We start from the raw sequence: 15,045 nt of genomic DNA, 5'->3' as shown, positions 1-15,045 counted from the left end.
CTCACCACCCCACATGACTTGCAGTGGTGCCTCCTCTTAGTGATGGAGTTGAAGGTCTCGCCACAGATCCTGCAGCTCTGTTTCTCTTTGTCACGCCTGGTCTTAGAGGACCCTTTCCTGGGCTCGAGCTGTGGGGTCAAATGGTGGCAATCAGCTTCTCAGCACATGGTGGGCAGCTGTGTGATACATGAACGGCACACACACAGGGCGAAAAAAGCCAAATGTGGACCAGGGAGTGAAGCAGGAGTTCTGTGGGCCACTGTCTGCCTAGCATTTCCCCCAGAGGCTATCTTGTTGTCACAGAGAGTGAGACTCTAAGTGGATCCAGAACTATATGCTTGGGATAACTAGCCCTACACAGAAACCAGTGACTTAACCTACTGTATCTGAAAAGATATCCACTGGAGCACATACTGAGAGAGACAGTGGCTGAGAGAGATAGCGTCCCAGAGTCAGGCACCTGGAGCATCTGGCCATGTGGCCCTCATTTCCATGCTCTGCTCTTCATGGGTCCCTGGAGCTTGGGACACACTCCTCACTGGGCACATGTATGAGAGTGATTTCCTGAGGCCAAGAAGCAAATTTCCAGCCTCCAGATCTGAGACAGAGTAAATGTCTGTGGTCTAGGTCACCTGGTCTGTGGTATTTTGTTACAGAAGCTTGAGCTGACTAATACTGACATCTTGGTACAAATTCTGACCTGTACTTCCCAGGTGTGTGGGTTCCATTCACAAGCTCCCTATCTGCTCACTCCTACCTCATGGGCCCCACCAATGTGAGGCCTACACCAGTCTGGAAAGAGGACCCCAGATGCAGGCTGGCTACTCTGAGGGTGAGGGAGATGCTTGCTCTGCCCAAGGCCCCAGCTTCTCCTCTGTGTCATTGACTCCCTGCCCCCATGGACACTGGGTGTAAGACAGCCCTGAGGCTCTTCTCAACTTATCCCACAGAGGACCTGCCAAGGGGAGAATGGGCATCACAGACACCATAAGCCGTGTGTTCTCCCTGGGGCCACCTCTAGCCTTGGCCACCAGCCACACTGAAGCCCCTCACCCTACTCAAGCTTCTTCCCCTGGAGACCATCTCTCAGGATTGCTGGGGGCCAGATGTGAAGAAAGAGGAGGAGGGAGGGGCATGAGGCCCAGGGAAGGAAAGAAGAGGAGAAAAAAGGCCATCCAAGGGCCTGCTGTGGCTGGGCAGCTCCTGCCCTTTACTGGTATCCAGGACAAATCTATTGTCCCTGTTTTCCAGATGAGAACATGGAAGACCAGAAGGGAGTGGTTGGCAGTAGGGCAGCTAGACCTACTATCTTGCCTGTGACCCCAGACATGCACCTTAGCCCAAAGGCAGAACCATAGCTCTCGGGCCCCTGTAGGCAGCACTGCATGTCTGCTGAGAACACAGGGAGGCCATGGGGGCCAACAGGGTGTCCTCAAGGGATGAAGTGTAGGGCCAACCCACATGAGATGGAGGAGAAGCAGCTGTGGGGCTGAGGTATGGAGCCAGGGTTGTGGCACCTGATGGCCAGCAGGGACAGGACAGAAAGCAGTTCCCAGAGCAGGGTGGCTTGAGGGTAGGGTTTGGAGGAGTGTTCCACCCAGTATCCTTTGCCAGGCAAGTTTTCCACCAACCAACACATCAGCTGATTTGAGTCAGGCACTCAGACAGGGGCCCAACTGGATGCCAACTTCTGTGGTGCTGAGCACCATGGCCCACCATCACAGACCCTTGAGGCAATTCCTGAAGACAGTTGTGACACTAAGGTCTTGCATGATTATCAGATGGCTAGTGACTATGTGGCTGAATGGCAGAGAGCCCACCAGCATCTCAGGCACACATCTTCCTGGTCAACCCTACTTTCTTTCTGAGCGAGAATATCTGACAGTTTGGCCAAAGGGAGCAGCTCATATTTTCTTTTTGGATGTCAAGATAGAGAGAGGCATGGGCCAGGTCTTCTCAGAGAGGTGCAGCACTAGCTTCTGTGGTCACAGCCTAGTGAGTCCACATGGAGCTCCCTGAATATGCCGGTATGGATCTGTTTCACTCAGCAATTTTTCTTCAGCAAATCTGGTTACACAGCAAGGAGGTAGGAATCACATTAGTAAGAATCAGATCCCAAAGAGCAGCCTTGACAGCCAGCACTGAGGATGGAGTCACACAGCTATCCTCTGGTCTCAGGCCTGGCCTTCTGCCCCTGCAGGCATCTCCATCCAGGTGCCCTGCAGGGTAGGTGAGGGGCAGAGGGCAATGCCAGCTTTGTGCACACCCAGGTTATTTGAGGAGCTTCTTGTAGGAGCTTACTCAGCTCCAGAGAGAGGTTCCTGTATCACCATGGAGGGTCTGGGCCCAGGAGGGAAGGGCAGAAAGGTGTGCATTGTGTTTCTATGCTTCTGCAAAGAGTGACACAACTAGCAGAATGGGAAGGATCTGGTTTATGTAAGACCCTCTTGCAGAACTGCCTGGGTAGAATTTAGCCTCTCTTAGGAGAGAAGGGCTTATGGGGACTGTGTGTCTGAGAACACCAGGAAATCAGACTAGCACCCCATGAATAGTCTCACTCTTCCTCTCCAAATATGCTAAGAAAAAGCTTATGTCTGACACATTGTAGCAAAGATCACTCATTTTGGTGTCAGAATTAAAACCCACTTTTGAGTGCCTTCCACAAACATCCACTGGTTGGGGTGGTAGCATGCGAGAGGCAAGTGATTGATGTTTCTCTCCCTCTCTTTCTTCCTTCCTTTCCCTCTATTTATAAAATCTTGTTGGGGGGGGGGCATTTAAAACATAGCCCTTCAGGTCCCTTTGAATATCTGAGGATGCCTCACCTGCTCTGCCTACCTACCACCCACCTCCTGCTCCTTTTTCCCTGCCTTGGGATTGGGTTCTTTCCAGCCTGGCTTCCCTGACCAAGGGCCCATGGGCTACACTCTGCATTCAGGACTCAAGCCCGTCTCCAGCTACATGTGGACTCACCCTGGGAAGTACACAACAAAGAACGGGGTCACACAATGGCTAGATGGTGAAGGGCCCAGCATAGGGTCCAGCTCAGCTCCCCAGCTGAGCTGCCCCAGTGTAGGAGGCAGGGGGTTTTCACAGAGGTTGTCAGAGATGCCTGCCTTGGGAAAGGCAAAGGAGTAGATTAGAGAGTGCCTCACATACCTACATGTGAGGTGTGAAGGTCCCACCTGTGGTTTGCTCAAGGCAGTTACATGCCTGATGCTTGGGTGTGAGGTGCTTTTCATTATGTTCCTAGCTGTTCCAGAAAGGAGCCCGGCTACACTACACTGCCCAGGCTACAAGAAGGTGAGTAGGCTCAGACTAGGGATCTTAGTTAAGCACAAACGCCTCCCTGGACCCATCCTCCTGGGCCAGCATAGAGAGCTTCCCTCTATCCTCCAGAGCCCACTGACTGGTCAGATGCTGCCTCCAAGAAGCCTTCCCTGATAGTACCCCTGCAGGCTCTCCTGACAGGGCCCCTGACTGCCTGAATAATGAATCCCCAGTCCATGGGGCCTTTAAAGGCTGGGCACTGCCTTGATTCACATATATTCAGCATATTTCACATGAGGTGAAGAGTTTAGGTCTCCAAAACTCAGCAGGGACCTCCACCCAGCTGAGGACACAGACATTCAGGTCCCCCTAGCTTCCCCCTAGACATCCACCAACAGGTCTCAGGATCATCACTGTGGGGACCTGTGTCACATGGGTCACCCTGGTCTGACCCCACCTTCAAGGCTATGGTTGTCTGACCCAACCCTCCTCTTTCTGCCTTTGCTGGCATGTCACTTACCCCTGCGGCACTCCCTCTACTGTCCACCGCCATCGCAGGTTCCTCAGAGCTGGCACTTACCATCTGAAAGGGACAGAGACAGCTGGCATGAGTGGAGATTCCATGGCCACATGCTAAAGTCCAGTGCAGTGTTGGGATGACCCCAGCCCTCAATCTGATTATCACAGCCCCACAGGGAGGCAGCCCCAGTTCTAGCTCTGCCCTCAGGTATCCTGTGGGGAACTCTGCACCTGCCCTCTACTGCCAGGCTTGGCCTCTGTGCTAACTTTAATGGCAGGCATTGGGGGAGTGGGGTTTGTTTCCAGGTCACCTCTGTTCAAGGCAAGGGATAGTACATTCCCTGTCCAGGAGTGATACAGTTTTCTTTCAAAATACTCCAGAAAGCAGAAAAAAGCAAGTAGATTTGATGCAAACATTAATTAGATAACAAGGTGGCCTGCAGGCTAAAGACCCAGTTAAGCCATAAACAAGTCCAGCTAGGCCTGGCATCTGGGTCTCTGGCTGCCAAGCCAAACTGGACTGGGCATCTTCCAGCTTCAGGGACACTTCTGATGAGAAGCATGGAATGAGGTAGCCTCACTTGGAAGCCCAGACTGAGGAAGTGCCTGAGGCTCCAGGGGCCCCCCAAGGAATAAGGGATGGCTGCAGCCCTGACTGCCCCTCACCCCCTGCCCCAGGTGGCTCTGCATGGGGACCAGTGGACTGCCCTACTGATAAGAATATAGTGCCCAGGTTCATGTGAGATGAAGAAACTCTTCATTTGGCAGTTTCATCCAGGCCTGGCCTTCCTTCCTAAGCCTGAGAAACACCTGGTCTCGAAGTGCACTGGTCCCCATGTGGGTACTCAGTAAAGAATGGGCAATGAGTGTACATCACCTGTCTGCCAGCCTCCTGGTCCTGGGCATGAGGATAACTTAGCATGAGGGGCCAGCTTCCCTCCCTGACACCAGCCCTTGTATAACAGGCCTGTGTGGCTGTGATGGGCCCTGGCTCCCTACAGCCACAAACCCATCCAGGTGAGACTCATGAAGCAGGCAGGAGATCCCTCCCATAACTTCCAGGGATCTGGTGCTCACAGGTAGGTCTGGAGGGAGGGAGGAGTCCTCATCCTGGCTGAAGGCCTTGAAGGTCTGGCTGTTATGTTTGTGCTTCTCAATAGTGGCCTCAATGACCTGAAATCAGACCACAGAGAACAAAGGCCCTCAGCGTGTGTGCCCTTAAGGGAAAACCAACATGGTGCCTCTGTCTCTGAGGATGAGGGGGGAGGGGGGTCCCATGGTCACCATGGTAACCCTTGACTTTGCACATTGGCAAAAGACCCCTCTAAAATGAGGAAATATAGAAGGCCCGGGGACATGACCAACAGCCAAACAGGTCCCCACACCCCATCTCACAGGTACCAGTGCCACACCACAAGTGGCTGGGTTCCCTCCCATGATGCTCCAGGCCATGGGTTGATGCTTTCTGGGAATGTGGATTTGAGGCCATGTTTCTATTTCCTACATCAGCATTTCCAGGTTCATCGCATCTCTGAATTTCTTTTTTCTTCTCATCCAGATATCTGTTCTATGCATTTTGGAAGCCACAGTCTCTCACAGTGTTTGACCTAAGCATGGCAAATCTGGGATCCCTGTGGCTTTAACACAGCCTGCTGATCTTTGCCCTCACAGGCTTGTCTGTACCCTGTATCCCCACTGTGGCCAGTCCTAAGCGAGTTTGCTCTGACTGTCCCAGGACACTTCCTTCCTCCCTGCCCAGCCTGTCCCTGGAAGCACAGGCTCTATCCCATAGGTCACACTGTTTGTCCTGCTCGAACTGCTGGCCATGGAGAGAGGACAACATGGGATCCCTCTGGAACTATAAGACATCAGAGATCCACCCCCAGGGTGAGGGTACCTCCTTGCCTGCTCACCTCTAGGCCCTTTATATTTACTTATTTACTGGGGGGCCAAACAAGCAAATGGCTTGAAAGGCTTGTGCCTTAAGGTACTTATGAACTTGGTTCATAAGTACTCCATCATTTCAAGGTGGAGAGATAGGTAGGTCAATGTCTGGAGATCATGGAGCTATTTAATTCCTTGTTCCAAAAGGAAATGGCTGTACTACTTAAGAATTTGGTGGTTTTGTTACTTTAAAACTTTAGGAGCTTCACCTGAATCCATTCTTTCTTCTCCTCTTCTGTCCTATGAAAAACAGAAACAGTATTCTATTAATTCAGTCTTGGATACTGACTATAAACCACCAGACTCCTCTTAGCCCTGCAGCACATGCCTGAACTGTTCACTGTGTTGAAGTGCAGTTCAAGGCTTAGAAGATTGGTACTGAAGGGCTTCAGAACACTGTGGCCAGATGCAATCAGGGGCATCCAGGTGGGGTCAGGTGTGTGGAGTGTGTCCAGGTGGAGTCATGTGTGTCCAGATGGAGTCATGTGTGTTCAGGTGGGGTCAGCTGTGGCCAGGTGTGACCAGGTGGAGTCAGGTATAGACAGGTGTAGTCATGTGGCCAGGTAGGCTCCAATGTGTTCAGGTTTATCCAAGTGACTCATGTGTGTCCAGGTAGGATCAGGTGTGGCCAGTGTCCATCCAAGTGTGTCTAGATGGAGTCAGGCTTAGCCATATGGGGTCAGGTATAGCCAGATGAGGTCAGATATGGCCAGATAGGGTTAGGTGTGACCAGATGCAGTTAGATATAGTTACATGGGATCAAATGGAATAAGGTGTGGCCAGATGGGGACAGGTATGTCTAGGTGCACACAGGTGTGGTATGCAGAGCCCTCTTTTCTGGATGTAAATCAATGTCTCCCTTGGCCACAAGGGGTTATTACAAAGGTCCTTGGTAGAATTTAGAGGAAGGATCTCCCACATGTTGCCACTAGTCAGAGCACAGCCCTGGTGCTGCCTTACAGGGTATTTTGACAACAGCCATGAAAACTTAAAGCAGACATGCTACCCAATAGCCAGCAATTCTATTTCAGGAGTCCATCTGACAGATAGAATGCACATATGCATGAAACCTGGTGTGAAAATGAGACAGCAATACCCCAGAGGAGCCTAGGTGTGTGTCAGTGAGAACTGATCAATGATCGTAATGAAGAATTATACTACTTTAGGAAATGGTGCTCAGATTAAGATGATTTCTGATAAGTTAAGTGAAAAAAAGCTAGATGCAGAATAGGCTACACAGTAAATAGTCATCTGGGATTTTACAAATGGATACATATGTATGAGCACAGAAATTTTGTAAGGATATTTAAGGGATAGTTAAGAAAGTCCACTGTGGGGAGAAACAGGTAGGCAGAGGCTTAACTTTCATTGACTTGCCCTTATTCTGGCACATTTTAAACCACAAACAAGTGAATACAGTTAATAAATAAAAACACATAGCAAGGTTATCTGGTTTAGAAAAAGAAGACACCTGCTAAAATTCTAGGTCAAAGATATTCAATTCACACTGCAACAGATACTAACACAGCTGAGCCTACCGGGTTTGTAGCTCCAGGGACCTTTTCCTTCCTGTTATGATGAATGTATGGGGTGAGTGTGGCTTGCTGATATCCTGCACCTAAAGGCATATGACGAAGGGCAAAACAGAACAGCCAGTCACTTAGCAGGCCCTGAGCCGTGGCCTCATGCTCTCAAACATGGAGGTCTTTTCTGATGAGGGGGCAGAGGTGTTTCAGTGTACCTGCAGGGTGCCTGGCTCTATGTCATGGCTGGGGGACAGCTGTTCTGTGAGCAAGTCTGTTGGGGAGGGTGGACCATCCTGTTAAGGAGTGCCTAGGACCTCTCATCTGCCAAACCTGCCTGCTCTCTGGGATTCCTGGGAAGTCAGTAGCCAGCCCCTGACCAAATTGAGCATTTCTCTACCGAGGAACCCACAGGTATGACACCTGACAGAGGGATGGGACTCTTAGGAGAAAGGCCGGGATGATCTCCACTGCTCTACAGGAATGAATACCTGAGCTCCATGGCTAGATGTCACCCTTAGGCAGGTGGCTGTCAGAACCAGCACCTGCGTGTGAGGTATAGCAACCTACCTGCTCAGGATCTTCACTGAGCCTCACACGAGAACTTTTCCAAAGAGCCCAAGACTGAGAAACATTGCTTTAACATACCTAGTGAATTACACACACTGCCTTTTCTTTTTTTAACAGAGAAACACTAGAAAAGTGTTCTTTTAACTCTGAGATAGAACCTAGTTTTTCTCTAGTTAGTCATTACTTTTAATGGTATTTCTTAAACATGGATTCAGAGAATTTCAAGGTAAGAAGGGATTTTTTTTGTATCACTAAGGCAAAACTTCACTTTTTAGAACTATTTAAATACTTTGATATAACCACTATATTTTTGATCACCTATTAATTCACAGTCTTTCCCCAGAGTGAAAACTGATTCCAGGTCCTGGAGCCTCCATGCCAAGAGACACTGACGGGCTCAGGGAACTGGAACCTCGAGGACAACAGGTTTTCTGGATCTCAAGCTCAGGTACCTGTAGAAACTTGTTTGGGCACAGAGGTGGTGCAGGAGTGGGAAGAGCATGAATGGGTATCAGGCATTCACCCCAAACTTCACCTTTAGGTCTGTAAATGGGGTCCTCAGTGCTGACCTCACAGGGCACAGGGGTCAGCCGAGTTCCTAGTGCCATCCTTCACCCTGTGAGCATAAAGCCCACAGTGCCCTGGCAGATGGGCAAAGTAGAGAGACAGGGGATCCTGCTCAACCAGCCCAGGACGATAGGCCAAGGCACCCTCAGAGACAGTCCAGCCATGTCTGGGTCACACTATAGAGCAGAGGCTTAGAGAAGTGGGCCAGCAGCCAGGTGCACAGCAGGGGCTGGGGACTTTGTCCCTACCCCTGGTGTGTGCCTTCCCAGGGAAGTGGGGAGGAAAAGAGGGGTTCACCCACCTGGAGGTCTGAAATGTCTATCTTCTCCCGAACACTGAACTTCTGGCCCATGAGCCACAGTTTGGGCACACAGTAAAGGATCATGCTGTTGAACTTTGATAGAGAAGGCAGGGTAAGGGGCAGGCAGGCTGCCAGCCTACCCCATAGAGAAGGCATCCCAGGGAGGAGGTATGTAGTGGCTCTGGGGCTGGGCGGGTATGGAGTTAGGCAGGGCTGAGCGTGGCCTGATGGGGTGGGGCTTACCAGGAAGAGGTGGCGGTCCTGGGCTGTGCCATTCTTGGCGGATAGCTTCTGGATGTGGCCCTCCTTGATCAGCTCATTGGCAGGGTTGACAATGTCCTCCTCCCCACCCAGTTGCTCATACACTTCCAAGAGTTTATGCATTTTCTCCTGCAAGAGACGCAGGGCTCAGACAGCTGCATGGCCACAAAGACTGGAGGCCTGTAGGTCTGCTGGGGACCAGAGGGGAGCAGAGCCCCACCACACAAGCATGGTTCAGAGCCAAGACAGGACAATGAAACTACTGATGGGGTAGGAGGGAAAACATGGGGTAACTAATGCTCAAGTTGAGCACTGAAAGACAACTAGAAGTTCACAGTGCACAGAACAGTAAGTGACAACAGCTAACACTGCTGCTATATGCCAGGCAGTATTCCACATACAATATAGGTATTAGCTCAGGTAATTCTAGCACTGACCCTCTTAGGTAGGTGTCATTATTATCCCCAACTTACAGATAAAAAAAAAAACTAGGGCATAGAGAAATCAGGTGACACGCTGGAGGTGTTTTCAGCTGAACTGAAACCAGCTCTCTGAGCCTCTGCACTGCATGCCAGCTCTTTCTATGGGGCTTCAATGAAAGCCTTCAGGGAGACACATCAGGAAGCTGCACCTTTTACCTCAAACAATCCTTCCTCTTCTGGTAGCCTTGCCTTCTTTCCTGCTCTACCAGGCCCATCATGAGACCAGACCTTTGCCAATCTGCAGCTTATCTCCCTCTAGCCTCATGACTGGTTGGGAGGTCACATGACCCACAAGTGCCCCTGGGGAGTGATGGAAGATAGTCAGCAGCTATGGCCTCAGCTCTGAGCCAAGAGGTCATGGGCCCTGACTTGTCACTGCTACCAGATGGGGCCTGAGCCAGGAGCAAAGGAGTGAACACGGCAGAGGCTGAGCTGTGCCTACAGGAACCCCAGCCCAGTGATATAGAGCATTGACCCACTGTGCTGCAGCAGCTACTGCCCTTGGACCTGACTAGTCTCAGCCTGCACACTTCAGAGGCAGACTTGTTGGGCTGGCCCTTGTGCTTTCGGTACCAAAGCAGATGGTACATGTGGGTGTGGCAGGGGGCAGGAGGAGAGCTGGCATTGAAAGTGAAGAGGACCAGAGGGCAGGACTGAAGGGCCTTGTATGTACTGGAGGGCTTGGAGAGCACCTGAGGTGTATTGGGGGGCCTGAGCATGCACCTGGTGTTTACTAAGGGGGCTAGATATACACCTGGTATGTATTGGGGTCCTTGGCATACATTTGGTATATACTGGGTATGGTGGGCATGTACCTGGTGTTTACCTGGGGGGCTGAGTGTGCATCTGGTGTGTACTGGGTAGGAGACTGCGTATCTGGCATTTACTTCAGAGGGTGAGTGTACCTGGTGTGTTTTGGGGGGCTGGGAGTGCACCTGGTAGGTACTGAGGGCCTAGGTATTCACCTGATAAGTACTGGGTGGGCTGGGTGTGCATCTGGTATGTATTGGGTGGGCTGGTATGCATCTGGCATATTGTGAATGCTTGGCACACACATAGTGTGTACTGGGGGGTTGGGCATTCACCTGTTATGTAGGAGAGCTGGTTTGTACTTTGGAGGCAGTTACAGTCCAGAAGGGTTCTGAATAAAGAATGGTAAGATAGGTGTCCCTTAGAATCTCTGAGGTGGAGAAGGATGGATCAAAGACCAGGAAGACTGGTGGATTGAAGAGGCTTGGGGAGGTTGTAGAGGCTGGGATTCAGGGTAAGTGGGGAATGGATGAAAGCATGAAGAGGCACCAGTGAGCATACACTGATAAATCCTTAGGGCCAACCCCTGATTTTACATGGGGGCCTCCCACTGTAGCCTCCCACCTGTCACTCCTAGGGGGCAGAGGCCTCACTGGACTTGGGGAAAGAACCACCACACAGCAGGTGTGCTACAAGTGGAATGGGAGTCCAACCAAATGGGAGGCCTCAGGTCCTGTCCATCCCCTCAGTGATGTTGGTCCATGGAAGCTCCCCAACATTTCCACAGGCTCTGTGTGGGCTCATGACCATGGAATTCTGCAAAGCAGCTTTCCCCTCCTTCATTAGATTTAGTCTTAGGTGAGAAAAAGGAGGGAAATTAGATTTTAAAAAGATCCAGAGTAAAATGTGGCCTGTTTAGGGTTGCCATGGGTACTCTACAGTGGACCTGACCTCAGGCCAATCTGGTCCAGGGGCCCCAGACCCAGACCTGGGGACAGATAGGTAATGAGGATACTAGAAGTAGACCACACATAACAAGAGTTGTCCCAAAACAAGCTGCTCACTTCTCAATTCTCCTTTTGAGAAATGTGGGATTCAAAAAACAAAAATTCACTTTCTTTTTCCTCTAAAAAACAACAGTGCCCTACAGAATAATATTGAATGCAAACTGTAATTGGGAAAGAAAAAAACAGTGCTTGTGTGAAGGTAAATAGCTCTCAGGACTGGGAGACAGACACCAGAGCTGGGTGGGAACTGCAGTGGCCTGGAGAGCTGAACAGTGTGCAGGGCAGAGCCACCTGAGTCACAGGGTATCTGAGTGAGCTCAAGGTGGTCTTCTTACCCACAACCCCATTACACATGGGCATTAGATCCACAAGGAGACATGTCTCTTTCACCTTTGGGCTATATTTGGAGGTACAGTCTTTGGAGGTAATTAAGTTTAGGAAAGGCCACAGTTGGGAAAGCAGATGCTTATGATGGGATTAGAGCCCAATAAGAAGAGACCAAGAAAGCTTTGTTGTTCTCTCTCACATGTTGCCATGTGAAGACACAGTGTGAAGGCAGCTGCCTGCAAGCCAGGACTGAATCTGCTGGCACCTTGATCTGGGACTCTCAGCCTCCAGAACTGGTAGAACACATGTGTGTTGTTTAAGCTGTCCTGTCTGTGGTATTTTGTTACAGCCAACAGAGCTGACTGAAACAACTTGAATAAATGGAAAAGTGATGGGAGCACTGAGAGCTAATATTGTGCCCAGTCCTGTTCTATTTTATGTGGAGTGATTTACTCCCCACAACAGCCCAATGAGACAAGTTCTGTCAGTAACTGTGTTTTACAGATGGGGAAACTGAGGCACAGAGTGCTAAATAACATACCAACAATCATCGAGCTGGCACAAGGCGGTCCTGTCTAGTTCTCAACAGAGCCCCTGTCTGTCCTGTGGGACATGTGGGTGCATGTGCACGCTGATGGAGCCCATCTGGGGACAGGTGGGAGGGTGTACACACCAGTGGAGCCAACTCAAGAACAGGTGTATATGTGCATGATGATGGAACCCAACTGAAGACAGGGGGGTGTGCATGCACATTGATGGAGCCCACCTATGGACAGGTGTATGAGTGTGTGTGTTTGTGTATGTGTGTCCGTGTCGATAAAGCCCACCTGGGGACAGGTGGGTGGGTGTGCATGCAGATGAAGCCTACCTGGGAACAGGTGTTTGTGTGTAGTATGCATACACACCAATGGCTCCTGGCCCACTCCACACCCTTCCTTCATCATACTGTAGGTCCCTCAGATATCCTCCAGGAGTCACCTCCCCACTCACCATTTTTCGAATGGCAGCATTGGAGTGGTTAGCAGCAGTGGAGATGAGCTCCAAGGACCCTGCAGGAGGAAGATTTGGAGTTAGGCTACAGGACGCCTGGTGGCTCCATACACATTCTGGACCAGTGAGGCTAAGAATTATGATCTGCCCTGCTCTCCCATTTCCCAGGGTATTGGGGCTGCTCAAAAGGCCTGGCTAGTTGGAAGAGGGGGAAGTAACCCTACAGGACATACCTCCTTTGCTGGGGCCTGGGGAGCTAGCACCTCATTCCATGGGTAGCCCCTGCCCTGTACTGTGTGCTAGTCACTATCCTTGGGCCAGCAGTGACCCCTGCCACCCAGTGAAGGCCTTCCTGAGGCCTAAGCATTGCCAGTACTTAGTAGCTTCCCCCCAAACCCTGTGTCTGCCCTTCATGCTGCAGTGGGAGCAGGGGCATCTTCTTCTGTCTCAGAGACACTCGGTCACTTGCCAAAATGTGTTTAGGGGACACTTGGAGCTCTCTCTCTCCCTCTTCCTCTCCTTCTCCCTCTGTCTCTGTCTCTGTCTGTCTGTCTCTGTGTCTCTCTTTGCCTCTGTCTCTCTGCTTCTGTCTCTATTTTTCTGTATCTCTCCATCTCAGTCTCTCTCTCTCCCTCTGTCTCTCTGTATATGTCTATGTTTCAATCTCTCTCTGTCTGTGTCTCTTTCTTTCTGTCTCCTTCTCAACATAGGTTTTTGGCAGGTGCCCCTGCTCCCACTTCCCAGGAGCCCAATGGCCTAGTGGTGGCTCTGCTCACTTTCCGCATCCCTCCGGTCTGGGGCATCAGCTGGGAGATGCTTCACATAGTCCTTGAGCAGCAGTTCATAGCGGGGGACCCTCTGCACAGGCTCCAGCATGTGGTGCTGCAGCGTCAGGTTCCCGCATACCTCCTGCTTCTGTAGGGAAGACAGACAGTGTGAGCCACCTGTGGGCTAATGTGTGAACCTGGGCTCCACCCTTACTCCAAGCCACCCAGGAGGTTGCCCAGAGCATCTGCACCTGCTGACTGCAGACCACATATTGTGGCAAGGGGAATTGTGCTTGGAGAGATTGAGCAATGGAGCAAGGACAGAGAACCCAGATGGGCTGCTCTAGACCCAGTGCTGGCTCTTTTATATACATCCTTGTCGGAGAAAATAAAAGCTTGGACAAAGACCATCTCCTTCCCTCATGAGAGACTTCCCCATTCACATTCACCCAGGGGCCTGAACTGAGCCTCTTTCCCATACTGGGACATCAGGAGCTTCCTCAGCACTCCCTACAGGGAATCCTTAGGGACCATGCCTACACATTGCTCTAATGCCATCTATTCCTTTCCTATGAACATGACAGTGAGTGTAGGGTGGGGTAGCTGGCTGAGACCCTTCTGGTTGACCCTGCCCAGCACTGCTCCCAGGTTCCCACCCTCTTTCTTAAACATAGCCCTCCTTCTGGCCCTTCAGAATCTCCTCCAGACCAAATCGGGCATCTGCACTCCAGACCACATGTGCTGAACACTGTCACCTGCCATCTCTGTGCCTACCCACAAGGGTCCCTGCCTGTGCTGCTCTCTCTTTCTCCCCTGACGAATGTCCCAGCACCTTTGTCTTGGCTGATAGGCCTGCCTGCCTCATACAGAATCTATCCCACCCCTGTGTCTACCTGGGGAGTCACTGCAGTCATCCAGGTTTTCACACAAGCCATTCACCACCCCTCTACGCGCGCGCGCGCACACACACACACACACACACACACACACCCCTGTCACCCTTGCCTAGCTCGGGGCCTGGAACAAAATGGCTTCCAGCTGAAGTGAGCTCAGAATGCCTTGGACCTAGCAGGGCTGGAAGAGCATTAGTCCATAGCCACCATACAAACAGTTGTTTCAGGCAAGATGTACCCAGCAGGATGAGGAACAGGGCATTATACCATCTCAAAGCATCTCCCTACAAGAAGCTTATTAATAGGGAAAAATTTAACTTCACCATGGAAAGGTCTGGCAGACATGCCCTGAATCAAATGAGCATCCTGCAGAAGTGAGACAATAGGAAGCATGGAATCTCATCAGGTTGGGACACTGTGTGAATGTGAGATTTGAAGCTGCTATATCAAGGAGGAGCAGGTCCTCAGAATATGCCCTCCCTCCTTCTGGAGTCTAGACAGTTGTTGCTGGCTGGTGAATGGGGAAGCACACCAAATGAAACCTGATTTTGTCTTTTCTTCTCGTCATCCTCAAAACAACCAAAATCAGATACCAACTGCCCAATGCAAATTAGAGAGACCTCAACTTCCTCAATTATAGTTTATTATTATTATTATTATTATTATTAATAAATGCAGGAAGAGAAAAGAAAAATAACAAATGCAGGCACCTGGGCTGGGAAGGATAGTGGAGACATGGGGAGTTTGGGTCTATAAGGCCCTGAGAGTGGGTCCACAGTTCTCCTTGAAAATCACAATGCCTCTCCAAGGACAGCAGTTAACCTGACAGGGAACTCTAACAAAACCACACAGGTACACACTTCCTGGGGAAGGA

The 15,045-nt window shown here is 50.8% G+C and overlaps 1 protein-coding gene across 3 annotated transcripts in view; it reads right to left on the bottom strand.

Annotated features, from left to right (window-relative positions):
* Positions 1–15,045, bottom strand: part of FGD3 (FYVE, RhoGEF and PH domain containing 3) — a 49,650-nt gene that overhangs the window by 7,657 nt on the left and 26,948 nt on the right. For 2 of the 3 annotated variants that reach the window (XM_045844950.1, XM_045844951.1), the window contains exons 7-15: positions 13,288–13,426; positions 12,512–12,570; positions 8,938–9,084; positions 8,695–8,787; positions 7,272–7,351; positions 5,943–5,973; positions 4,867–4,962; positions 3,791–3,853; positions 6–128 (exon numbers count right to left, since the gene is read on the bottom strand). In XM_045844950.1, coding sequence (XP_045700906.1) covers positions 6–128; positions 3,791–3,853; positions 4,867–4,962; positions 5,943–5,973; positions 7,272–7,351; positions 8,695–8,787; positions 8,938–9,084; positions 12,512–12,570; positions 13,288–13,426 — 831 coding nt within the window. The remainder of the gene's footprint in view (positions 1–5; positions 129–3,790; positions 3,854–4,866; positions 4,963–5,942; positions 5,974–7,271; positions 7,352–8,694; positions 8,788–8,937; positions 9,085–12,511; positions 12,571–13,287; positions 13,427–15,045) is intronic. The other variant, XM_045844952.1, reaches the window with a different exon arrangement.

Source organism: Phyllostomus hastatus, unplaced genomic scaffold (genome assembly GCF_019186645.2).
Source record: "Phyllostomus hastatus isolate PE091 unplaced genomic scaffold, TTU_PhHast_1.1 phas_contig_41, whole genome shotgun sequence".
NCBI classification, from domain to species: Eukaryota; Metazoa; Chordata; class Mammalia; order Chiroptera; family Phyllostomidae; genus Phyllostomus; species Phyllostomus hastatus.
The sequence above is the reverse complement of the archived record's forward strand: the minus strand, read 5'-3'. Positions and strand labels throughout refer to the sequence as shown.